The sequence below is a fragment of the Macrobrachium rosenbergii genome, chromosome 55 (assembly GCF_040412425.1).
Source record: "Macrobrachium rosenbergii isolate ZJJX-2024 chromosome 55, ASM4041242v1, whole genome shotgun sequence".
Classification (NCBI taxonomy): Eukaryota; Metazoa; Arthropoda; class Malacostraca; order Decapoda; family Palaemonidae; genus Macrobrachium; species Macrobrachium rosenbergii.
In genome coordinates, this window is record NC_089795.1 from 18,184,715 (window position 1) to 18,210,464 (window position 25,750).

The following is a 25,750-nucleotide window of genomic DNA, read 5'->3' on the forward strand; positions in this document are numbered from 1 at the left end:
GAAGATGGCTTATGAGAGGATACTCTTGATACCTTCCCCACCTTGATGGCATTTACACCCTTAGTCTGGTTGAAATGGCTAAAATTACATTATTGCAACAGGCAGTAATTTCTCTCTTCACAACCTTTGGTGTACAATATTTCTGCTAAATATAAACAAAAGAATTAATTTATGCTGCTAACAACAGTAATAATTTTACTTTCCAAGAATTGAAAATTAGCAGCATTTAACAAGTATAAAATGACTAGATTATTACTTAATATGTAATAAAATTGAACCTAACATCGAGAGGTTAATATTGTTATACTTAGAATACACCATGAAAAGACTTAGTCATAAGGTCACGCAGTTAATATACCTTGAGGAGGCAGTACAACGAAAGTATTTGTGGGCTTAGTTAGGTGTTGCCACGATACTATAACACTTGTGCCAGGAGGCACACATTATAAGTACATGTGATGTATCAGCACGTAGTACTGGCTATGGAAGCCACAGGTTATAAATTACTAGGAAAAAACAATAATAATAGAGAATCTTACTTTAGGAGTCACTGATACCACAACACGGCACTACCTTATAGGTGCCTTGCGGCACTCGTCTAAAAGAGTAACAAAAGAATAACAAAAGGGTAGGTGACAGATACAAAGTACTGTAATTAATAATTATTGTAAACAGGTGTGATTAAACATGCCGAAATTGTATTCCTTAGCCTATGGGAATGGCTGGGTTCATTCTTTAGCCCTAAAGGCTGCAAAGGGAAGTCATAGGACCTTCAAAGTTGGGATATCTGTCAATTGCACTCTGCACTAGGAGAGTGGGAAACAAGGTGAAATATAAGCCTTTGTGAGGCATAAAATAATGTGATTAATGAACAAAATAATGAAAGGAAAAGTGTTGAAGGAAAAGAATAAATTACAAAATTATAAGGAAGGTACATAGGTGAGGAAATCTGACACCCTCTTCTAGATAGAGGTGCCAAGGTCCTCATAGGACAAAGGGGTGGCACTGTGCCAGGTTGGCACTAGTGCCAAAGGAGCTCAGCAGCTCTCTTTTGGCAATCTGGAGCCATCTATGCCCATGATTTTCTTCCGTGGATCTGTTGTAGGTTGACAGTTTTCCTTGGTAGGGGAATCAGTCGAACCAAGCCTGAAGAGGACAGTGGAGTTCCACCCAGTTCAGCTTCTTTGATGGCCGGAGTAGGGGCATTCATCACAGGCTCTGCCCCACATCGTTGCAGTTGCTTGAGTTCATCGGCCAGTTGAGGTGTGGCAGAATCCTTACTCACTCTCGCGTCTACAGAGGACTGGGAAAGGGAGGAAGATGTTCTGGTGGGCGTGGGAGGCCCACAGGTTGCAATGACCAGTTCCGGCGCAGGCTGTGAGGCCGCACCTTTGAGTGAGCTTCCGCTGTGGTCAGAAAAATCCATCCCTCTTACCAGCACTGGTAGTGGAGCCAAGCTGGGAGAAGAGGGGGCAGGGGGGCATCTGGATTGGGATCTCTCGAATGGAGATCTGGGACGTGCTCTGGCACTGGCACTAAGGCAGGGTGAGGCACTGGTATAGGTTCTGGAGATTTCTCTCAAGTGGCACTGGCAGAGATTGAGAATCAATTTTGGGATCTCCAGGAGGGAGATCTATTGGGTGCCTTGGCACTGGCACTGGGGCAGGGCCTGGCACAGGACTGGGCTTTGAAATCTGCTTGGATGCAGGTGGCCACTGCACAACGTACTCAGGTGGCACTGGCAGTGGAATGAATGGAGGCTCATGAGAATTACTCATGCCTAATGAATAACTTTAGGGGCTCAGAACCCCGGATTGTTGTAATTCAGATGGAGGCTGGAAGTCTTGTCCCAGGAGGATGTCATAACCTCCAGGAATGTAGCTTGCTTTGGCAATGTTGCAGATTTTGGATTTCTGAGGTCTCGTGACTCTCAACTGAACGGTAGGAAGTATCGTTTTGAATTAATACCCTCAATTGTGACGAGTCTACGTCAGTTAATGTTAGCTCCATAGGGAACCTTGTCTTTCCTTGTGAGGGAAATTTGCCTTGACCTGGGGTGTGGGATAGCTACCTGGAGGAAGTGCCACATATATGTGGCCTTTGGCTGGAGGGCCCAGGGACTTAGAATTTGTAATTGCCAAAGCAATGGTGGGTGTGCTTGATTTCTTAGGGCATTTTGCCCATTGGGCAGAGTGCCCATAAACTTTGCAAGCAGGGCAATAACTCCTGCTATAATCTTTGCTTGGCACTGCCCATTGGAGGGAGCAGGCCCTTTACTTCTTGTCTAAGAGCCAGACGTGGCTCGTTGGGGTATTGTCCCATTCGAGGACTTACAAGGATTTTCTAGCTGAGCCTCAGCCTTGAAACAGCACTGTTCAGTGGGGTGCCCTATTCTTTTGCAATATCCACACACACTGGTTTCTTTGGGGCTTGCCCATGTTTGAGAGGATGAGGCAGGCGAGGAGGAATATAATTTTCATCCGTGGGAACTAAGATGAGGATGATTGGTGCCCCAGGTGTCAACCCAGGGACAGCACTTGACCACTGTCTTATAGATGGGTGGCGAGGGGTGGCGTGGCATAAAATAAGAAGTCATCAAGCTGGAAGAGTTCAAGGATGTCCTCCACACTAGTGGGTTGAGAGATTCTAGCTATTGTTTTAAGGCCTGGGTCTTTTTGGAGATCTCCTCAGACCAGGTTTGGCTTGATTCTTTGGGCATATTTATCCACCTTCTCCTCTAACGGACAGGGGTGAGATTTCCTTGATCCTTAGGTGGGAGAACATTGAAGGCAATTGAACCTTTCCCTTCAAGGTGCTGTCCCAGGGTCAGAGACACTTCTTCAGTAGAGGGCTGATAGGTCGTCAGGGCCTTTTCAATATGGTTGAGCCAGGCTTCAGGCTCGGCTTCATCCCATTTCCTTATGAGGGAGCCTACACTGCTGAGGGTTGAATGTGGAGAGGGCGTTGGTGTGTTACTCATGCCTTAAGCTGCCATTGCAAGTTAATGAGTTCTTTCTTTCTCTTCTCCTGTCTTTCTGCCTCTTCTCATTTCTCCTGAGCTATTCTCTCTCTCTCTCTCCTTCTCTTGCCGCCTTCCTGGCTCTTCTCGTTTCTCCTGAGCTATCCTCTCTTTCTCCTCGTCCTGCCTTTCTGCCTGTCTTTCTACCTTGGCATCTTCTATTCTCTCTTGGACCCAATCCTCTAGGGCTAGTCCTGACAGTCCCATGTCCTTTCCAGCGGACATAGAACTTGAAGTCCTCATTTTGTTGGGTTCTGGATGTCGAGACATCTTGAGATAAGGCTTAATGAGTGTCTGAAAAGACTGAGGTTTGTTCGTGATGAACTAGTTTCAGCATGTCTAAAAGACTAGTTGTTCGTGATGAACGAATTTTAATGTGTCTTGAAAAGACGTAACTTGGATTTTACTTCACGCATGGATTTGGCCGGCTGTTGCATGAAATTAAGGCGTTCCGGAGAACGATGTTTTGTGCGTGTTGAACATGGTTAATTGCGTTCTTGAGAACGTAGGGTTTGTACTAAATGAACGATATGGGGGGTCTCATAGGACTCCAGGTTTTTCTAATGAACTAATTCAGTATGTCTAAGAAGACTCAAGGTTGTTCTAATGAACTGGAATAAGTGGTCCCTTAAGGACTTGGATTGTGTGAAATACACAAATATAAGGTCTCAAAATGGACTTGGATTTTTATGTCTAAGAAGAACCAAGGTTCTAATGAACTGGAATAAGCAATTCTATAAGAACTTGGATTGTGTGAAATACACGAATATAAAGTCTTGAAATGGACTTTCATTTTAGCACAAGGTTTAATGTAAGCCTTACATAATGATTTGCAGAGAATTGTCGAAGGTGGCTGATGTGATTAAAATAACAGGCTTACATAGAATTGAATACCGCTCACATAAATAGTCACAATGCCTGAACGAATGCTTATGCTGGTATCGCAGCAAATATTATAAAATTGTTCTGCACAAATAGGAAGCAAATCCTTCTAAATATACACAATTAAAAATGTGAGTGAAAGATTGTGCTGGCGGTTTCAGCAGTTGTAATGAAATCGTGTTGCTCTCAGCAGTGAATGAGTATGCTGTCGGTTCAGCAAGTATTATAAACTTGTATTGCTCTAAGCAAATAGGAAGCAATAGCTTCTAAATATACACAATTAACCCTTAAACGCCGACTGGACGTATCATACGTCGACTAAAATTGTCTGTTGGGTGCCGAGTGGACGTACCGTACGTCGACTACAAAAAATTTCAACCTTTGGTCAACTTTGACTCGACTGAAATGGTCGAAAACCGCAATTGTAAGTTAAAACTTTTACATTCTAGTAATATTCAATCATTTACCTTCATTTTTCAACAAATTGGAAGTCTCTAGCACAATATTTCGATTTATGGCGAATTTTTGAAAAAAACTTTTTCCTTACGTCCGCGCCAGAAATTCTTTCGTCACGTTTTCGTAATGTTTGCACCGTTTTATATTAGTCGTTACATAAAGTTTTATATATGGAAATGTGCGCAATTTCATGTAGAATACAACAGAAAATAACTCATGGTTGTAGCTTTTATCAGTTTTGAAATATTTTCATATAAATCATGATAACTGCCAAAATTTCAAGCTTTGGTCAACTTTAACTCGACCGAAATGGTAAAAAAACACAATTATAAGCTAAACCCCTAACATTCTAGTAATATTCAATCATGTACCTTCATTTTGCAACAAACTGAAAGTCTCTAGCACAATATTTCGATTTATGGTGAATTTCTGAAAAAAAACTTTTTCCTTACGTCATGCGTGTAACTCGGCCGAACATCTCAGAAATTCTTTCATCACGTTGTCGTAATATTTGCACCGTTTTACATTAGTCGTTACATAAACTTTTATACATGAAAATGTGTGCAATTTCATTTAGAATACAACAGAAAATAACTCATGGTTGTAGCTTTTATCAGTTTTGAAATATTTTCACATAAATCACGATAACTGCCAAAATTTCAACCTTCGGTCAACTTTAACTCGACCGAAATGGTCGAAAAATGCAATTGTAAGCTAAAACTCTTACATTCTAGAAATAATCAATCATTTACCTTCATTTTGCAATAAATTGGAAGTCTCTAGCACAATATTTTGATTTATGGTGAATTTTTGAAAAAAACATTTTCCTTACGTCCGTGCGGTAACTCTGCCGAACATCTCAGAAATTCTTTCGTCACGTTGTAGTAATGTTTGCACCATTTTATATTAGTCGTTACATAAACTTTTATATATGAAAATGTGCGCAATTTCATGTAGAATACAACAGAAAATAACTCATGGTTGTAGCTTTTATCAGTTTTGAAATATTTTCATATAAATCACGATAAATAGAAAAAACTCTACCTTCGGTCAACTTTAACTCGACCGAAATGGTCGAAAAACGCAATTGTAAGTTAAAACTCTTACATTCTAGTAATATTCAATCAATTAGCTTTGTTTTTCAACAAATGGGAAGTCTCTAGCACAATATTTCGATTTATGGTGAATTTTTGAAAAAAACATTTTTTTATGTCCGCACGTTACGAAGTCATGCATCATTTTGTGATAATATTTTATCTGTGTTGCTTTGACCATTTTACAATTTGTTATATACCAAAATCATTGCAATTTAGTGTACAGCACAAAGAAAAAAAATAACCCGTTAGCTTTAACCGATTTGCTCACAGCGCGATTTGTATAAAATTATATATGAAAAGCTTTTTTAGCGCTGTCATATATTTCAATATTTATATATGATAATGATATTTTTTTCATTTCTGATAGTTGCATACTAAACTTCAGGCAATGACAAAAAAAGGAGCCAAAAATTAACTCTTAATCTTGAAAACTAAGCATGCTGTGATTTTTTGAAAAAAACTTTTTTTCAGCTGCGGCGCTAACTCCCGATCGCCGCTGGCATACGGGAGACGTTTTTGTAAATAGAGGCTCGGCGTTAGAGGGTTAAATGCATGAATGAATGATTATGCTGTCAGTTCAAAAATTATTATAAAATTGTATTCTCTAGGCAAATAGGAAGCAGTTGCTTCTAAATATACACATTTAAATGCGAGAGAAACAATGTAGCTGGCTTCTCCGCCAAGAGAGAAAAAAAATGCACAAAATGTAACTAGAAAAGAATGTGCTTATTTGAAGTGTGATATTAAAATTCAGTAGAATATGATGAGTAAAAAAAAAAATTTGATTTACCATGAACAGGCAAATGGTACTGCAAAGGATATCTCACATGCTTAAGGGAAAAGAAAAAAAAATATTTACTGTACTCAAGAGACCTGATTAAGCACGGGAGTGGTGTGTGTATATTAGCGATCCTATGGGTCAGAGAACAGTTCAGCACGTGCACGTGAAGAGAAAAAACTAGCAAATACAGCGAACAAATACAATGCCGACTAGGCTCAGTTGAACACCTGGCCGAGCGAAGCTTTTCACAAATTTTAATGAGAACCAAAAAAAAGATTTTCCTCAGAAGATTTTCACTGGAAAATTTTTTGAATCTTGGGATTGAATGAATGAGCACTGGAAAATGGATTGAGAATTTTACCATTTTTGAATGCAAAGAGTTGTCCGAATCACATGAGGAAGGAAATACCCATACTATTTCCTGTTACACTCTTCATAGTTTCACTCTTCCTAGTTATCCTATCATGAAAGTCATGTGAGCTGTCGTGCGTTAGCCATCAAAACTTGTGTAAAGGTTAACCCTTAAACGCCGACTGGACGTATCATACGTTGACTAAAATTGTCTGTTGGGTGCCGAGTGGACGTACCGCACGTCGACTACAAAAAATTTCAACCTTCGGTCAACTTTGACTCGAAATGGTTGAAAAATGCCATTGTAAGCTAAAACTCTTACATTTTAGTAATATTCAATCATTTACCTTCATTTTGCAATAAATTGGAATTCTCTAGCACAATATTTCGATTTATGGTGAATTTTTGAAAAAAACTTTTTCCTTACGTCCGCGCGGTAACTCGGCTGAAAATTTCAGAAATTCTTTCATCATTTTGTCGTAATTTTTGCACTGTTTTATATTAGCCGTTACATAAAGTTTTATATATGAAAATGTGTGCAATTTCATGTAAAATACAACAAAATACAACCCATGGTTGTAACTGTTATCAGTTTGGAAATATTTTCATATAAATCATGATAACTGCCAAAATTTCAACCTTCGGTCAACTTTGACTCGACTGAAATGGTAAAAAAACGCAATTATAAGCTAAAACTCTTACATTCTAGTAATATACAATCATTTATCTTCATTTTGCAACAAATTGGAAGTCTCTAGCACAATATTTCGATTTATGGTGAATTTTTGAAAAAAACTTTTTCCTTACGCCGCGCCAGAAATTCTTTCGTCACGTTGTCGTAATGTTTACACCGTTTTATATTAGTCGTTACATAAAGTTTTATATATGAAAATGTGTGCAATTTCATGTAGAATACAACAGAAAATAACTCATGGTTGTAGCTTTTATCAGTTTTGAAATATTTTCACATAAATCACGATAACTGCCAAAATTTCAACCTTTGGTCAAATTTAACTCGACCAAAATGTTAAAAAAACGCAATTGTAAGCTAAAACTCTTACATTCTAGTAATATTCAATCATTTACCTTCATTTTGCAATAAATTGGAAGTCTCAAGCACAATATTTCGATTTATGGTGAATTTTTGAAAAAAACATTTTCCTTACGTCCGTGCGGTAACTCTGCCGAACATCTCAGAAATTCTTTCGTCACGTTGTCTTAATGTTTGCACCGTTTTATATTGGTCGTTTGTTGAAAAATGAAGCTAATTGATTGAATATTACTAGACTGTAAGTGTTTTAGCTTACAATTGCAGTTTTCTACCATTTCGGTCGAGTTAAAGTTGACCAAAAGTCGAATTTTTTCTATTTATCGTGATTTATATGAAAATATTTCAAAACTGATAAAAGCTACAACCATAAGTTATTTTCTGTTGTATTGTACATGAAATTGTGCACATTTTCATATATAAAAGTTTATGTAACGACTAATATAAAACGGTGCAAACATTACGACAACATGACGAAAAGAATTTCTGAGATGTTCGCCGAGTTACTCTGCAGTGACAGACGTAAAAGGAAAATGTTTTTTCAAAAATTCACCATAAATCAAAATATTGTGCTAGAGACATCCAATTTATTGCAAAATGAAGGTAAATGGTTGAATATTACTAGAATGTAAGAGTTTTAGCTTTACAATTGCATTTTTTGACCATTTCGGTCGAGTTAAAGTTGACCAAGGTTGAAATTTTGGCAGTTATCGTGATTTATGTGAAAATATTTCAAAAGTGATAAAAGCTACAACCATGAGCTATTTTCTGTTGTATTCTACATGAAATTGCGCACATTTTTTCATATATAAAAGTTTATGTAATGACTAATGTAAAACGATGCAAACATTACGACAACATGATGAAAGAATTTCTGAGATGTTCGGCCGAGTTGCATCAGCGCAAGAGACGTAAGGATAAAAATTTTTTTTTCAGAAATTCACCATAAATTGAAATATTGTGCTAGAGACTTCCAGTTTGTTGCAAAATGAAGGTACATGATTGAATATTACTAGAATGTAAGAGTTTTAGCTTATAATTGCGTTTTTTTGACCATTTGGTCGAGTTAAAGTTGACCGAAGGTTGAAATTTTGGCAGTTATCGTGATTTATATGAAAATATTTCAAAACTGATAAAAGCTACAACCATGAGTTATTTTCTGTTGTATTGTACATGAAATTGCGCACATTTCCATATATAAAACTTTATGTAACGACTAATATAAAATGGTGCAAACATTACAACAACGTGTGAAAGAATTTCTGGTTTGGACGTAAGGAAAAAGTTTTTTTAAAAATTCACCATAAATCGAAATATTGTGCTAGAGACTTCCAATTGGTTGCAAAATGAAGGTAAATGATTGAATATTACTAGAATATAAGAGTTCTAGCTTACAATTGCGTTTTTGACCATTTCGGTCGAGTTAAAGTTGACAAGGTTAAAATTTTGGCAGTTATCGTGATTTATATGAAAATATTTCAAAACTGATAAAAGCTACAACCATGAGTTATTTTCTGTTGTATTGTACATGAAATTGCGCACATTTTCATATATAAAACTTTATGTAATGGCTAATATAGAACAGTGCAAAAATTACGACAAAATGACGAAAGAATTTCTGAAATTTTCAGCCGAGCAGTTTCGATTTATGGCGTAAGAAAAAGTTTTTTCAAAAATTCACCATAAATCGAAATATTGTGCTAGAGACTTACAATTTGTTGCAAAATGAAGGTACATGATTGAATATTACTAGAATGTAAGAGTTTTAGCTTACGATTGCGTTTTTCGACCATTTCGAGTCAAAGTTGACCGAAGGTTGAAATTTTTTGTAGTCAACATTTGCTACGTCCACTCGGCATTCAACAGACAATTTTAGTCGACGTTTGCTACGTCCAACAGGCGTTTAAGGGTTAATGTGGAAATGGATCACTTGTGCATTCATAGGGGAATTACGTTAATAAGATGTTCTTTTGCACAGAGGAACAACGTAACCAGCACTGACTGCAATGGTATGTTTTACGTACAAGATGTGATTGGTAGTGGTATCTGAAGTAGCCTTTACATCTCTTTATATTGAAAATGGTACTTGTAGTAAGAATCTCATAGGTGGCAAATGAGGTATCACTCTTGCCTGCTTTAACCTGTTAAGCGTCCCCCCTGGGTGAGCTCGCTGCTAACGTACCGTCACGCTTTTTCTTGCAATTAGCGGTCATATCACTGATGATAGTTTTTCAAAGTTAATATTGATTTCTGAGTTCGACCTGTGTCACCCGGTGAAATTACCATTAAGCACTAATTTCTAGGTATTAGTATTGCTAAAAATACCAGAGAAAAAAGCTATCAGGAATGCTGGGGTTACTACCCCCAGATCGATCATCTATAATCAAATAGACGTTGGTATAAATAAGGGTGAGTGTATATTGCCACTGTCACAGGCCTCTGCTCTGTAAACATCCCAATGTCAAAAACCCCGGAAGATGGGGAGCCGACCCAAAGCCAACACTCACCGTCCCGCCAACCGACAACCCCAGCGCCATCTAGACTCATTCCATTCTAGCACGCGTTCAACCTATCACGCTTTTCTTGTGCCTTTGGGTTTTGTGCCTTATTTTTGGGATTTATCATGTCTTCCGAGGATTTCACCGCTACTAAGTTAAGTACCATCTTGTTGTGGGGTTTTATAGTTGTGGAGGCTTTTATTTAATCTCTATATTATGGGGTTGAATAATATCAGGCGTTCCTCTGCGTTCGTCTTGCCTCAGCCAGTTTGTCCTTGGGGGATGCCTTAGCAGCGTGATTCTGCGGGTGTCTCACTTGGTCATTCATATCTCTTTTTCGTATTCTGTTATTATACCCCTTCAAGAAGTTCCCTTTGGACGGTTTGTTCTTCCGTCACGGGGGAGGTGGTGCCAGTATTGTCACATATTTACTTTTGGGGAGGCTTCCCCCTATCGTTTTTGTTTCATTATTTTCCCTTTCTTTTGTGGGCACTTTCCTCTCACGTTGGAAGAAAATATCCTCCAGGGTGGTGCTGTCTTGCTATCGGTTTATCTGATATATTAAGTGATGGATGACATGTATATTTCGGGATTAAAATTGCCTTTGGATTAGCGTCAGGAGCGGCCATTTTGGTTATTACCCGCTTCCTGTTCGTTACGAGCTGTTAGGCCATACCCTTAGCACAAGTTCTTAATTATTTTTATGTATAATGATATTATTTACGTTTATTTACTGTTTTTGGTTAACTTTTAGCAGTACTTAGTCGGTGTCATTGGGCGTTTTTCATGTGACTCAGCTTCCTTCTCTCCCGACCATGTCGTTTTGAGGCTTGGAGGGAGACGTGGGTTGGTTGAGGGAGTTCCCCGTTCCTTGGTTCCATCCGACCGTACCGTTTTGTTGATGGGTGTCCTTAGGCCTCTGAGCCCCCCCCTCCCCTTTCCCCTCCCACCCTTCCTCTGTTCTGGTATATCTGATCAGTCCAGTTGATTTGGGAGGTAGGTTAGTATAGGGGGGGTCTCCTCAGTACGTAGCCTATTATCCGCCCAGTCTGTCGGTTGTTTGGTAGCCATCTACATGGGAATTTCTCTCCCCCCCCTCCCTCCCTCCCTCTTTCCCTTCTCCCAGTCAAGGCTTTGACGCGGGAAAGGGTGGAGAGTCATAGGTAGTTGTAGTTTTCATGTTATTAGCCTAACTTCCCTTACCCTTTCGTTAACATTTGGCTGGTGTCTTTAGTTTCTCCCTGCGTGAGGGAAGTCGGTCCCCAGGACCGGCACCCCGTGGGGAGTTTCTATCTGTGTCCAGGGGATTTTCCCATCCACCTGGACACTGCTGCTCGACCCCGCCATTTTGTTATTCCCTCCCTGCTCTTTAGCGTGTGGCGTGTGATCTCCCTCCCCGCGTGCGGGACGTCGGTCTCTTACGATCGTCACCCCGTGGGGAGTCTAGTCCGGCGTCCAGATAGGTGTTTCCCACCTTTCTGGCCTCCACGTTAAGGTTTCCGCCACTTCGCTAGTGTCTCGTTGGTTCGCTTTCCTCTGGGTTAGCTAGAACTCCGGACACAGTCCAGGGTTTCTGTCCTACTTTCGCTGGTTCCGTTCCGCCGGTTTTTTCGGATCTCCCATTGCTCTTTTGCCCGTTACCACTCCGGTGGGTTTGGTTCTCAGTCGGTTGGCGTTATTCACTACCCGTTCTCCGCCACATGCGCGGGAGACGATTCAGTAGTGAATTCACCTCTCCGCCCCCTCCGCTGTTACCAGAGGCGGGAGTAGCGGGATGTCCGAGGTTTCCGGGTCGGAACATCATAACCAGCTATGTACTGCTGTTCACACATATTCCGGCAGTATTTGTTTTCATTTATTATTTCATGTTAATTACTATGTTGCATGATCCTAGGTTAAGGTGTACTATTTCCGTCGGATTAACTCTGGCGGTCCTTAACTTATCTAGTCATATATCATATGTTTTCAGCCGGGCTACTCCGGCCGGTTCTGTTTTTATCAATAAACATGTACCATCACCTACACTAGTCTAAGACTTCTATCTCCGCCGGATTTACTCCTGCGTGCCTTAGTTAGCATACTCATGTACTGTCTATCCACTTACAGATGGTACACTGTCAGGAGACCGGGTGCACGGCTGTATTGCACCAACCTTACGGCCACGTAGTCTGCCGTTCCCACTCTGGCTGTGCAGTCCGGGTGGGGGATTCGGTCGTTTGGCACCCGGATGGATGTGAAGTATGCTACGCTCTGTATGAGCAGGTTTTGGACGAATCGGTAAGCTTCAAGTCCGCTGCCTTTAGTTTACTCGACTGCATTGTTTATTTTGTTGAATATGACGTTCTTGACCACATGCCTTATGATTGTTGATTATAAAATATGATGTCTGGTTTAGTAAATCCTCGTTTTCTCCCAGGCCGACCGCTCTTCCCGGGACTCTTCGCTGTCAACCCTGAAGGCTTGGGTTAACGGGTTTGGGAGGAACGTCCCGTCGGGGAAGCCTTATGTCTTATCCGAGATTATATGCAATCTCCTCTACCCCGGCGCCCGGATCTCTGCTGCTGTTCCTGCGGACGTCGCCGCCCCCTTGATTGAGCAGATCCGGGTGGAGACACAACCCTCCCAAGATGACAACCTGTGCGGGGAGGTGACAGAGGAAGTGGCGGCCATCAACCTCGATCTGGAACCAATGCTCGTGGAAACGGATCGGGGGTTAGGTAGGGAGGTAAGTGAGGCAGGGGGAGCGAGCTCCCTTTTTAACTCCCCTTCTTCTTCTGTGTCTTCTTTTCAGGGGTTCCAGAAGTCTTCCTACCTTGAGGACAGATCAAGTTCTACTGTCCCCAAGGTGAAGAGGACCTTGAAGTCTAAGGGCTACAAGTCCTCTTCCACCCGTAAGGCTACTCCTCTACCTCCTTTGAAGTCACGGGCATCTAGTCTGGTGGCTTCAACGAGCAAGGCTACTCCCCCTGTCAAGGGGTCGAGAACAAGGGCAGCTAAGGCGAGGCCTCCCCCCCCCCTCAGCCTGCTTTTGACCCTGAGGCTTTTGCAGACCTGCCTCTGCAAAAGTTTAATAAGGAGGTGGACCTTAAGCTGAGTAAACTCTCCTCTGAGCTTGCCTCGGGCCTGAAGACCTCCGATGAACATTGGAGGTCCTTAACTCAGAGGAATCAGAGCCAGGAGAGCGTGCTCTCTGGGTTCGTGTGCTCCGGAGGCCTGGCGCTGTCTCACCCCATTCTGGATGCCTCCACCCTTCCTCCCTTTGATAAGGGAAATCCTTGGCGTTTGGCTCTTCATGCTCCCCAGCATGAAGATACCCTTACAATAGAGGGTTTAGGCACACGCAGGTTGGAAGAGCTGGAGTTCTTCCCACCCGACCTGGTGCCTCCCTTCCCAGGCTACGCCAGGTTGACGGAGGAGGCTTGGATCAGGTCTGACAAGGTCCCCAAAGAAACAGTCATTTTCCCAAGGGACCAGGCTCAGTCTGCCTTGCTGCGCACTCTGACGGAGTGGGAGGCAGATAACACCAAGTTGACTCCCTTCAAAGGGAACTTTACTATGTACTCTTTGGGGGATAAAGTCCCAACCCCTGCATGTCAAAGGTGGCCTTAGCGACTGCTCAAGCATGCATAGGAGGTAAGCCCGCTGCCTCAGCTCCGGAGACAGATCCCACTTCCTGGTCTTCCCGGAGATTCAGAATTTTGGTCGGGTGCTCCAGCTACATTCACGGTGGGCAGACTCGACCCGGACTAATTTCGACTTTGTTCAGCGAGCAGCTTCCTAAGATCCCGGAGGCTCTTCTGAAGACAGAGTTCGAGGCCAGGTGCAGACTGAGCCGGTCGATGAATTCCCTGTGCCTGACGGAAACTACGGCGGTGATCTACTCTGAGGATCCGCTCTTCCAAGTCCTGCCGCAAACACATCTTTGCGGACGCCACCATAAGGCACGAGCCCAATAGGCTCATGAAAAGCTCTTTCTGGGGGGCCAATATCTTCCCCGAGAGCGAGGTGAACAGTGTTCTGGCAGAGGCAACCAGGGAAAACCAGAGTCTCCACTCCCGCTGGGGTCTTCCCGCCAAGAGGAAGGCCTCCGAGTCCGCCGGGCCCCACAATAGGCCAGGGAAACGCTTTAGGAAGTTCAAGAGACCACAGACTCAGACCGTTATGCAGGCTGTACCGGTCTCCCAGATCGGTCAGCCTTCAACCTCGAAGGCCCAGCCTCAACAGTACGTGCTGATGCAGCCTGCTCAGCATTCCCTTGCTTCCCCAACTTTCGTCACGTCTCCGGCGTTCAATCCCTCGTATGAGAGCCAGGAGTCGTTTCGAGGTTTTAACCGGAACGCAAGGGGAAGTAGAGCAAGAGCCTCCTTCAGGGGCAAGGCTGCGTGCGTTCCTCTCTCGGGGAGAGGAGGCCGGGCAGAGGAAGCAAGCCCTCCCCCTCCAAATGAGCCTCTTCAGGTAGGCGGGAGGTTATATCTTTTCGAGACCAGTGGACCTTCAGCCCGTGGGCCCACAGCATAGTCTCCAAAGGTCTGGGGTGGAGTTGGATCAAGGACCCTCCCCACTAGTCAGGTTCCATCAGCCTCCATCCAAAGCCCTACGGGACTTCGCAAGGGAACTGCTTCAAAAGAGGGCTATAAAGAAAGTGAGGCACCTGAAATTTCAAGGCAGGCTGTTCAGCGTTCCGAAGAAAGGCTCAGTCAGCAAAGAGTAATCTTAGACTTGTCTCGTCTCAATCTTTACATTCAATGCGACAAATTTCGCATGCTTACAATCTCGCAGGTACGGATCCTACTTCCCCTCTATGGATCTTTCAGATGCATACTATCACATCCCGATTGCGAGAAACTTCTCTCCTTACCTAGGATTCAGACTAGGAAAACAAGCCTACTCATTCAGAGTCATGCCATTCGGGCTCAACATAGCGCCCAGAATTTTCACCAAGCTGGCAGAAATGGTAGTGCAGCAGTTACGGTCCCAGGGGATCATGTTAGCCGCATACCTGGACGATTGGATAATTTGGGCATCCAACGCCGGGGAATGCCGGAGAGCTACAGCCATAGTGATCGAGTTTCTGGAGTCCCTGGGCTTCCAGATAAACAGGAGAAATCCCGCTTAGTTCTGGAGGCTCGGTTTCAGTGGCTAGGTATCCAGTGGGACCTAGACTCTCACAAACTGCCTCTTCCGCCAGCCAAAAGGAGGAAATAGCCAAAGCCACCAGGCAGTTCCTCAAATGCAGGAAAGCCTCTCGCGGACTCAGGAAAGGGTCTTGGGTTCTCTTCAGTTCGCATCTGTCACAGATCTGCTGCTGAAAGCCAAACTGAAAGACATAAACAGAGTGTGGCGGAGACGAGCCAATATCAAGCTCAGAGACAAGGTGTCATTAATTCCACTAGTGTTGAGGAAAAGACTCGGCCGTGGTCCACAGTCAAAAGTCTTTCAAAGTCAGTACCCTCCAATTTCCTCCTCCATCTCTAGTGATCCACACAGACGCTTCTTTAAGCGGCTGGGGAGGATATTCCCAACACAAAAAAGTTCAAGGTACATGGTCCACAATGTTCCGCCAATTCCATATCAACATTCTAGAAGCAATGGCAGTGTTTCTAACTCTGAAAAAACTTTGTCCACCCAGACAGATTCATATCAGGATGGTTCTGGACAGTGCAGTAGTGGTGCATTGTATAAACAGGGGGGCTCCAAATCGAGCCGGATCAATCAAGTGTTGATAGCTATTTTCTCCCTGGCGAAAAAGCACAGTTGGCACCTGTCAGCCACTCATCTAGCAGGAGTCCGGAATGTCATTGCAGACTCTCTATCCAGGTTAACTCCGCTGGAGTCGGAATGGTCCCTGGACAAAACTTCATTCGAGTGGATTCGCCGTCAGGTTCCAGGTCTTCAGGTAGACTTGTTTGCCACGGAGAGCAACCACAAACTTCCATGTTATGTTGCTCCCAACCTGGACCCTCTGGCTTACTCCACAGATGCAATGTCAATAGATTGGAACATATGGCAGAAAATCTATCTGTTTCCACCAATAAACCTGCTGATGAAAGTTTTACACAAGCTCAGGTCATTCAAAGGTCAGGTGGCCTGGTAGCACCCAACTGGCGAAGAGCAGTTGGTTCCCTCTTCTTCTGGAGTTGAAGCTCCGGTGTATTCAAATACCCAGGCCACAGCTGACCCAAATAGTATAAACTCGGACTGTGTCAGCTTCCTCAAGAATTCTAAATGCCCTGGCTTTGTGGACTTCATGAAATTCGCTGCTCAGAGAGGTGCGGATATTGATCCTGTCAATACACTGTTCTTGGAATCAGATAAAAGGGAATCTACTCTAAGACAGTATGATTCAGCAGTTAAAAAGTTAGCATCATTCCTGAAAGAATCAGAAGCTCAAGTCATGACCACGAATCTAGCAATATCATTCTTCAGGTCATTGTTCGAAAAGGGTCTGGCTTCGACCACTCTTACCACAGCAAAGTCAGCTTTAAAAAAGGTATTTTTACATGGCTTCAATATTGACTTAACAGATTCATACTTTTCATCAATCCCTAGAGCATGCGCTCGTCTGAGACCAGCAATCCGTCCACATACGGTTTCTTGGTTCCTTAATGACGTTCTGAAATTAGCATCGGACACTGATAATGATCAGTGTCCATATTTGAATCTGTTAAGAAAGACATTGTTCTTAATTAGCCTAGCTTCAGGTGCCAGGATTTCTGAACTGTCCGCCCTCTCTAGAGGTGCGAATCATGTTGATTTCCTCCCGTCAGGAGAAGTTCTTTCTCCAGATCAAAGATTTTTAGCTAAAAATGAAGATCCTCAAGATAGGTGGTCCCCTTGGAAGGTTATCCCCCTTCCACAGGATCCATCCGTGTGTCCAGTCACTACCCTAAGGGCTTATTTACAGAGAACTTCTCAGGTTTTGTCTGGTCCTCTTTTTATCAGGGAAAAAGGAGGAACACTTTCCTTAAAGGCCATCAGACAACAGGTTCTTTATTTCATTAAACAAGCTAACCCGGATTCAGTACCTAAGGTTCATGATATCCGAGCAGTGGCCACCTCCACTAATTATTTCCATAACATGAATTTTGAAGATCTTAAAAAATATATGGGTTGGAAATCTCCATCAGTGTTTAAACGCCACTATCTTAAATCCCTGGAAGCTCTGAAGTTCTCTACAGTGGCTGCAGGAAGCATTGTCCCTTCTGCCCTAGATTAAAGTATTGATCTCTTTTTTACCCTGTCCTCTTCCCCTCTCGCCTGCCTGCCTCATTTACTTACCTTGCCTTCTACTCTTAGGTCAGGCATGCTTCACGGCCTGACTCCTGAACATGTGATGTTGTACATTTGCGGTGGTGTTAGTCTTTAAGTTTTTGGGATATTGTATATTTGCTGTGGTGTTAGTCTTAAGTTTCTGGGTACCTTTCCAATTTTTGTAACTGTTAGTTTTAAGTCTTGGTACCTTCCAGTTGTTGTTTCATGTTTATCCCTAGTCATTAATTAAATATTACTGTTAATTGTTCTTATTAAAAAATTTTTTCTTGCTACTGGGATAATTAAACTAAAAAGTTAGTACTGGTGCTTTTGTTTATGTCCATCTAACTACTTGTTTCGTTGAAGACTTTCTCCCAGCTTAGTATGATTCTCTGTTACGATTTCACCGGGTGACACAGGTCGAACTCAGAAAAGACTGTGTCAAACTCAGAAAAGGGATTTTGACAAAGGAAAAATCTATTTCTGAGGGAAGACCTGTGTCACCCGGTGACCCACCCGTGTTCCAGAATTTCCCACCCTAGTAGGCATACCAAGCTTGGGGGGTGGGTGCTAGCCTGGAATGAGTCTAGATGGTGCTGGGGTCGTCGGTTGGCGGAACGGTGAGTGTTGGCTTTGGGTCGGCTCCCCATCTTCCGGGTTTTTTGACATTGGGATGTCTACAGAGCAGAGGCCTGTGACAGTGGCAATATACACTCACCCTTATTTATACCGACGTCTATTTGATTATAGATGATCGATCTGGGGGTAGTAACCCCAGCATTCCTGATAGCTTTTTCCTCTGGTATTTGTAGCAATACTAATACCTAGAAATTAGTGCTTAATGGTAATTTCACCGGGTGACACAGGTCTTCCCTCAGAAATAGATTTTTCCTTTGTCAAAATCCCTTTTTTATGCTTATAATTCATAGTGTAGTTAAGACTAAGAATTTTGTAAGTGATGGGATAAAAACTATTAATACTACTATTATTTTATTTCATAAGACTACAAAATACTGAACGAAAAGTGTTATACATACATGCACTATTATTTTTTTTGTATGCCAATCTCTAAAGCAAGGGGCTACACACAATCCATCTATGTACTCGTGATTGTGGAGACAAATGTTCTACATTCTCATCTAGAAACTGATTTGCAAATCTGTTTGTTTCTTTCACGAGGTTATCAATGATTTCATCATCAAATTGTTTCTCAAAATATTCTAATGGATTCTCTTTATCCTCAACTGAAAATTTCACGCCGGGATCAGCAACAAAAGTAAAGGGATCTCTCTCTCTCCCTCTCGGAGTCCAGTCACTCGGCAATGAGAAGTCATCTTCACTTCCGCTGTTGGAAGAAAAGTTTATATCTTCAATATCCTCATCACTGGAGGATTCAGAACTAGAGCTCTCATCATCAAATATTTCTTCAGTATCAGACACCTCGTCTAGGATTTGATTTATCTCACCTGAAGACATAGGCCTCCTCTTTGTGATATTCATTGCGAAAGACGTCAAGGCCAAGTTGTCTCTGAAAACGCCCGAAGCATACTGAAAAAAAATAGTCATCTAGGCATCAAGCGACCAACTGAAAAGAGTTGCCAGGCAGGAAATACTGTAAGTCATCAATTACAGCTTACGTGTTCTGAGAGTGTTACCAAATGATGTTCCAACATTTTCCATATGAGTAAACTTATTATTACGGGGCTGACAGCTTGAAAAGCAGAGTTAAAGTCTTGAATGTAATATCCCGTTGAAGGCGCTACCGAGTAGATCGCAGTAAACGTATTATTACGTGGGTGACACTTAACAGGTTAAGGGTATTGGCGGCATGTAATTTTGGTGATATTGGCTCAAATTCGTGAAAATGAGTTATTGTCATATTTCCACAGATCTGGGTCCCGGCCATTGCCATGTGTAAGATAATATCGATACGAAGCCTTTTAAACGGTTTAAAGGCCACACCCAAGTAGAGAATTAAAGGTCTGGTTAGGGGTGGTTTTACTATTTCATTTTGCATTCATTCTTCAAGTATTTGTATTTCTTTTCATTGCATTTTGTTTCGTATGCCATACAGTATGTTTTCTTGATAGAGATGGCAACTCTTCCCACAGCTGAATAATGCGAGCCAGTTGTCCCGAGAGAGAATTCTTATATTTTTTTTATGTAATCGTATATTTGTTATGTTCAGTCGATTGCAACACTTCCTCGGACTTTTGGACATCAGTTGTGTATTATATATATTACCAACATGCCAAAAAAGAAGTTTAGTAAGCGAAGGGAAGCAAGCTCTCGCAATATCAAAACTTATCTGGAAGCTAAAAGTATAAACACAGCTAATGCTGTGGCATTTCACATGTTGCCACCAACCACGTGTGCTGAGGAGATGCCAAGTACTTCCTATTACGAAGCTCCAAGTGAAATCTATTATTACCTTTGAACAAATATATCAAGATGATGATGATGATGCCACCGACAATTTTTGTTTTAAGTTATCTGATGATGAGGAAGGGGAAGAGGAAGAGAATGAGCATTTTCAAGATGTAATTGCTGTCCCTGACATAGCAGGTGATGTTGGTGTTTCATCAGGAGCCAACCTAAGGAGTTTTTTATTGAGAAGTTATGCAGTCGAAAAAGATCATCTAAGTGTAAGCAATGATGGACAAATAGTTTCATTACCCCTGAGAGTTCTAAAAGATGCTTTTAGTTCGACGTATTGCGGGCAGTGTGACTGCAATATAACACTCGAAATTGATAAAAACAGTTTTGATGTTGACTTGAAACTAAAGTGTCAGTGTGAGGTGCCGTCTGTTTTTCAATCAGTAAGATATGTAATTCCTGCAGTAATTTGAATAATAAACTGAAAACAAATGAACTAACAAAAGAACAATATGATGCAGCTTATGAAAAACATATACAGTCTGGAGAATGCAAAAAAAAATTTTACCAAGCTTCTGGAAATATGGAAGCTGCTGGTGCTATCGCATTGTGGCAGAGATCACTAGACAGGAAATTCATATATAAATTATTTGTTGGTGATGGGAATTCGACAGCTTATAAAGGAGTATGCAGTTTGAATGAGGGCACTCGTCCTTATGGCACTCCATATCCAGTGCTCAGGGAAGAATGCATAAACCACGTTCAGAAGAGGATTTTCTTTTCGTCATGTGGCCTTGAGAAAGAAATATGTTTCGAAATATGTAACATCAACAAACAAAGTTATGTTTAGGAGTGAGCTTGGAGGACTCAATGAATTGAGTGATAGCACGGTGATAAAGATTGGAAAATATTTTGGCATTGCAGTAAGAAACAGAGCTAAAGATCCCACTGACCCTATAGTTACCATGAAAAAAAATGTAATGGCAGTCTTTTTACATCTTGACTAGTGGTGATGAAAATCATGATCATTCTCAGTGTCCTGTTGGCAAAAATAGCTGGTGTTTTTACAATCATGATTTGGCAATGAATGTATCTCCCAGGAGTCACAAGGAGATGAAAGTAAAACTCCAACTTACAGAGGAACAAAAGATCCCAGTTTGCCAAATATTTGAAGAGCTTTCCTCTGATGATTTACTGCAAAGATGTGTGAAAGGTCGTACTCAAAACCTAAATGAATCGTTCAACAGTAAAATACGGGCAAAGTGTCCAAAGGTCAGACTTCATTGCTGCCTGTTATGAGAAAAACGACAGGAGAAAGCCTGAAAGGCCTTCAGACGAAAGAGAAGACCAGGAAACGAATGTCTGCTATGCATTCAAGAAAGCAAAAGAAGCAAAGAACATCAAAAGGAGGATATGAAGGAGGGGCTCATTAGCCTCCTAAAAACCTGGCAGCACAAGAATAGGGTGGTGTTCTATGATAACCCCCCAAAAATAATATAAACTATTTTCTTTAAGTGGTAAATATTTTTTTTTAGAGGGAATATCATCTCTTATAAAAGAGGGAGGAACAGGTGCCATGTAGGCATTTCCAAGAAACTTTATGTGCTTCTAAAAGCAAAATAAATAGTTAGCAAAACTTTAATTGCATTTTTCTCAAAACATACATTTTCTACATTCAAATTCCAAAAACTCCCTTATTTGTGAATTGATTTTAAAAATCTAAAAAGCAATTTGAACAAAGATAGTGAGAGAACACATTGGCAAATTTACTTTTCTTTTTTCCCTCAAAAAAAATTTTTACCAAAATTTAATATATAATTTTGTATAGTATTTTTCATTGCATTTTTAAAATATTTTTTTAAAATAGCATACATCACATATTAGATTTTTGAGTTTGCCATTTTATTTGATAGGATTTAAACTTTCTGCTATTACTTTTGTTTTTAAATTGAATGATAAATAAAGGAGATGTACTTTAAAAAACAAAAAAAATGTTATGTTTAAAAGAAAAATATGTTAAAAAAAAAAGTTTTCATCCAATTCACCTGAAATTTTGTATGCATCTTCGGTCAAACTAGAGGTAACACCTTTGGAAGTTTGAACACTGTCACTCAGAATTAATCCCCGACCCCACCGATACCCTTAAAGCAACCAGATATGTGTATATTTTGTAGGTGGTCCAGTTGTGTATGAAAAAATTTAAAGTGGTTTTGTGTTAGGGAACACATCTCTAGAAATTTTTTGTTTTCAAATTGTTGTATACAACAGGGATCTGGATAAGTACCCTAGCACTATAATTTGCTCATGGAACTAGGGTTTTCTTTGTAAATGTACTGTAGACATTTCCCATTTAGTGGTTATGTATGAAAATGAGATTCAAAGATATTTTAAGTTTTATATGTTTTATTTCCATCAGGTGCAGTGCCTTATAGTAACTGATGTAGCAGCACGTGGTATAGATATTCCTATGCTGGACAGTGTCATCAACTACCATTTTCCAGCCAAATCAAAGCTGTTTGTACATAGAGTTGGTGAGTTTAATGTGATTTTAAAGGAAGTGGTAATGGGACCATTATTTAGGTCGTATCTCTTGAATCATATTGGTTGAGTAGTCATATTTTTCTTCTTATCTGATGCTTTTCAGTAGACATGGTTGTCTGAATCTGTTCACCAGGTCGAGTTGCTAGAGCTGGACGTTCAGGAACAGCATATTCTTTTGTTGCTCCAGATGAAGCAGCTTATTTCATGGACCTCCACCTATTTCTTGGGAAGGATGTTCGGTAAGTTGATTAGTGCATGGGTAATGTGAAATGCAGTTTTTTTTTTTATAAAACAAAACTATTTTTCAACCCTAATCAATTACCTTATTTCCCAGTATTGAGGGCACTTTTTTGGGCACTGTATTTTCATAGAATAAGTGATTATGCTTTTCAACAGCCCATCCTAACCTCAGAGGAAACTATCTTTGCTACACAGTAATCAGAACTCATATATATGAATTGTGTATGAGATGTATAAATTATTCTAACTTACAAGAAAAAATAAAAAAAAAATCTTGAAAAAAAGCAAACAGAATTTATGTAGTCACGAAGATTCATTCCTTTAGTGGGAAATCAGAGTAGATGAGTTAATTGAGGATTAGTAACTTAAATGTTGGACATAGCTATTGCTGGTACAGTGAACCCCCGTATTCGCGGGGGAGGCATCCCACACACCCCGCGAATAGGTCAAATCCGCGAATGCTTAAAACCCATCTAAAAACACTTAGAACTGCCCATTTTGATAGCTTAAACCAAGAAAAACCCTGTAAAAATGCTTATACCTGAGTATTTTAATAGTTTTATCACAAAAAGTGCATTTATTCATGAAAAATATATGAAAATACAGTAATTAGTGAATATTTCTCAATGAAAAATACCACGAATGGGTGAATTTTCCGCGAATGATGGCTAGATATGTTCCACAGAGAAACCCGCGAATGTGTGAGTCCACGACCCATGAGAATGCGAATATGGGGGTTTTACTGTATTTTCACTCTTCTCAAATGACCCTGGCTTTAAGGGAACAATATTAGCTGACAAATTAGAATTTCAGTACAGTAAACCCCCCGTGTTCACGTTCTCACGATTCGCGGACTCACGCATTCGCGGGTTTCCCTGTGGAACATATCTACCCATTATTTGCAGAAAATTCGCCCATTCGCGGTATTTTTCACTGAGAAATATTCACTAATTACTGTATTTTCATATAATTTTCATGAATAAATGCACTTTTTGTGATAAAACTATTAAAATACTCAGGTATAAGCATTTTTACAAGGTTTTTCTTGTGTTTAAACTATCAAAATGGGCAGTTCTAAGTGTTTTTAGAGGGGTTTTAAGTATTCGCGGATTTTAGCTATTCACGGGGGGTGTGAGACGCATCCCCTGCAAATACAGGGGGTTCACTGTATGTACAACGGATTACCTGTAAATTGTGAAATAGCAAAAATATTGTAATCAAAATGGGGATTTTAATACTACATTTTTATGATAGTTTTGTCAGAAATTCACACTTGACTTTTTATACAGTACCTGGTAACAATGTGCAAAATATTTTCAGGTTTAGAAGATTAAAATTTTTTTATTATTTTGATATCTTTATTCAGGAGATTAATTTTAATCCTATTTTTATTTTACATCATTTGCATCATTGTGCAATAAAATATTATTCCATATTTCTAATATCTCCTAGTATCTTGTTTGAGTTTCTTTTATCTGAGATTCAAGAAACAGGTTTTGATGAAGGAAAACCCCATTTTTGTAGTTCTTGTGAATCTTCAAAGGGTATACATATGGTCTCTCCAGGGATCCACACAACAGATCAACCATTATCAGATAATTCTTTCACAGTTGGTCTTGGCCAGAATAGTACCTCTGATAGCCAAAGTGATTGAGTATAAAGGACTCAAGGCAAGAGGGCTCTTTCCCTTGCCTACAGCAGTTAATTGGTTTTCCTGCTCCCATCTCATACAGATGTGGCAACAGTGCACAAACTAGGCAAGATCTCTGTTGCTCACCAGGTGTATGAAAGAAAAATACTCACCACAAATTCTCATGCCTTTTTTGGAAGGGAGAATGGTTTTTTTTGATAGTGTAGTAGCTGTTTGTCCTCAAAGTAATATGCAAAAGAAATTGGCAGGTGACAAAAATGCCTAGCTCCTGATTAAAAAATCCAAATGACCCAGATAGAAAAATGGTCCATGGTAAGTCATTAAGTTTTTACCTGTCTTTTATTCAGGTACCCATTAGGGTTCAGCAAGTAAGGATAGGAAAAAGACAAGAACCTATATATAACCTACTCTGGGGTAAAAGTGACATCAAAATTTTGCTGGGTTGGGATATAGCATTAATGCGCCCCTCCATGGCAGTATCTCAAAATTACCACTGCATCAAGAAAACCCTTTGTTTTCTACAAAGATGCATATGGGAACAGGACTACTATACCTCCTACCAACACACTGTGTACTAAAGGTGTTGGATGTTGTGGCAGCAGTGTTAATACTGCCTCTAATAATTACTTTGTAAACTGGGAGACTTTTTTGCAAGAAATATCTTACAAAAGTCCGGGATGCACCCACCCCTCTGATGCCTTGCGAACCGGGAAGGGGTAGGTTCCACCTTTCTAATTAGGGGCACTAAGACAATTCTCAGCCCATGCAGGGAAGGTGGCTTGTTTGTGATAGGTTGTAAGAAAAAAGGACCATCTGAGACATTTGCCTTGACATCTCTGCAAACCTGGAGTGCTTGGAATGGGCATAATGTCATGTCTGTAATTCTTGAGTTCCCGTAGACAAATGGGATTTCTTCTTAAAACGGTCCTCATTTTTGGCCAGAAATGACAAGCCAGGAGACAGAAGTGAAGCTAAATGTATGGGTATGAATGTTATCCTCATCTAAGAGAGCCAGGATGCCAAGACATTCAAAATAACCACTTATTGGAGTATTGAGTTGTAGTTGCATTGGGACTATTGAATTGCGATGACAAGGGTCAGAGAAACTTATTTAGGGACTCAGTTATGGAGAGCCTTGCAGGAGCTGTTCTCTACAATGCAAAGGGCCAGAGAAGGGTATTAAAGACTTCTGTATATGAATCAATGCTGCATCCTTAAAGCAAGGGCTTTAGTAATACAGATTTGTATGACAGTTATAATAGCAGCAAGGTGCTTGTCATCTACCAGGTAGAGTAGACGATGTAAACTGTTTTAACCAAGGTTCAACCAGTTGTCAGTGTGGAGGTAATTCAACCATGCTTCCTAAATGGACTGGCATTGCTGAACGGATGAAGTCTCGTTTTTGCACCAGGTACCTAGTAGTGTTAGGTAATAATTTGCATGGTAGACTAGCTTTTAAAAAATCCACGTGAAGGCCACGGCTCAGAAAAGAGGATGCAAACATATATGACTTTTCCTCCTGTCTGGGATAGAACAGCTGACAGTATCGGGATTGATTT

The 25,750-nt window shown here is 40.9% G+C and overlaps 1 protein-coding gene across 3 annotated transcripts in view; it reads left to right on the forward strand.

The window, feature by feature from the left end:
• Positions 1-25,750, forward strand: part of LOC136835492 (ATP-dependent RNA helicase DDX54) — a 241,468-nt gene that overhangs the window by 125,592 nt on the left and 90,126 nt on the right. For all 3 annotated transcript variants that reach the window (XM_067099067.1, XM_067099068.1, XM_067099069.1), the window contains exons 9-10: positions 22,176-22,290; positions 22,434-22,539. In XM_067099067.1, coding sequence (XP_066955168.1) covers positions 22,176-22,290; positions 22,434-22,539 — 221 coding nt within the window. The remainder of the gene's footprint in view (positions 1-22,175; positions 22,291-22,433; positions 22,540-25,750) is intronic.